Source organism: Crocuta crocuta, unplaced genomic scaffold (assembly GCF_008692635.1).
Source record: "Crocuta crocuta isolate KB4526 unplaced genomic scaffold, BGI_CrCroc_1.0 scaffold266, whole genome shotgun sequence".
NCBI classification, from domain to species: domain Eukaryota; kingdom Metazoa; phylum Chordata; class Mammalia; order Carnivora; family Hyaenidae; genus Crocuta; species Crocuta crocuta.
The window spans coordinates 7,158,741-7,160,233 of NW_027531005.1; the positions used below are offsets into that span (position 1 = coordinate 7,158,741).

The following is a 1,493-nucleotide window of genomic DNA, read 5'->3' on the forward strand; positions in this document are numbered from 1 at the left end:
CGCCGCGCCGCCCGCACAGCCCCGGTGGCGGGCACCTTCGGGCTGCTGAGCGGAGCCCTGCAGGGCTACGAGGTGCTGCACGCCCTGGGCTATGGCGGCCAACCTGGCCTGGAGGGACCCTGGCCCTGGTGGGCCTTCCAGCTAGGCCTGCGCTTGGGCGAGGTGGGCGTCGCGCTCCCATTGGCGCTGCTGGGCCTCTACCCGGCGCTCTGCAGCCCCCGGGTGCCGCCGCGCTGCTGGGCCAAGCTCTTCCGCCTGTCCCCGGGCCACGCGGCCCCCCTGCTGCCCGGGGGCTGGGTCACCGGGCCCCCAGAGAAGGAGCCCCTGGGGGGCGCCATCGCGCGCGGCGACGCGGAGCTGCTGCAGCTGTGCGCCCTGGCAGGGCCGGGCCCGGACCTCCTACTCCAGGGAGGCGGCTGCCGGGGCTTTGACGGCGCGGCGGCCAACCCGGCCCCTTCTCCGGCCTCCTCCCCCTGCAGCGATTACACCGTGGATTTCCGCCCGCCCTCCCCCATCAACCTGCGGCGCAGCATTGAGGAGGCCTTGTGCAGCGAGGCCCTGCTCGCGCCGGGCCTCTTCCAGGGCCCTGCCTACGGGGAAGCCTTGCCTGGGCTGGGCCTCTACCGCACCACCTCGTTGGGGGCGAAGACGGGGGCCGGACCCAATGGGAGGTCCGAGGAGGCACTTGGCTCTCCCGCGCCGCAGGAGCTCCCCTCCCCCGGGGCCTGGCCCGCGGGCAGCAGCGCCTCTTCAGGCTCACTGTGTGGACTTTCGAGGGACAGCTCGTCCATGCTGCTATGCTCCAGCCCCGACAGGCCTCCACGCTGTCCGCTGGTCTGCGTCCTCAGTCCCCCGCGGCCCTCAGGAAGCAGCCCGAGCCTCCCGGGCTCAGGCTCCTACCAGGCCCTCTCCCCGCCCTCCCGCGACTCCCCAGAGCCTACTCTTGAGCTGCAGGCTGCAGAGGCCTTGCTGCAGGAGCAATTCCTGGACGCCTGCCGACAGATCGACGAGCTGAGCGTGGGCAGCGACACCATAGACCTGTGAAGAGGCGCCCCCCACCCTGGGCGCAGCAGCCTACGCCCCCTCCTGGCGCCTGCTCTGCCTGAGACCTGCACACTGTAACCCATCCCCAATCCTGCCTGGCTCAGATACCTCTCCCCGCTCCCTTCCCCATCCAGGGGTCCCTGGGTGGGTGGGTCAGCAGCCAGGCTCTGTTGATTGGGAATTAGTGCCACCTCCTCTGGAGCCCTGGGCGCTGATGCCCTCAGCTGCAATTCTAGGCTGGCAGGGGTCCCACTTTCCTTGGCATTCACCAGCAATAAAGTCCCAAGGTGCTCCACTCCTGACCACCACTCCCCACTCTGGTGCTGAGTGAGAGGGGCTGTCCTCAGAGGACCTCGAGACTGGCTTCAGTCCCCATACCCACCTCTGCCACACCCAGGAATCCCATTCCTGTATGAGTGAGACTCCCTGTCCTCCACATGATCCTTCCC

General features: G+C 69.7%; 1 protein-coding gene across 2 annotated transcripts in view; it reads left to right on the forward strand.

Annotated features, from left to right (window-relative positions):
• Positions 1-631, forward strand: part of PRRT4 (proline rich transmembrane protein 4) — an 8,652-nt gene extending 8,021 nt beyond the window's left edge. For both annotated transcript variants that reach the window (XM_077770669.1, XM_077770670.1), the window contains one exon: positions 480-631. In XM_077770669.1, coding sequence (XP_077626795.1) covers positions 480-536 — 57 coding nt within the window. In that variant the 3' untranslated portion in view covers positions 537-631. The remainder of the gene's footprint in view (positions 1-479) is intronic.
• Positions 632-1,493: the final 862 nt, after the last annotated feature.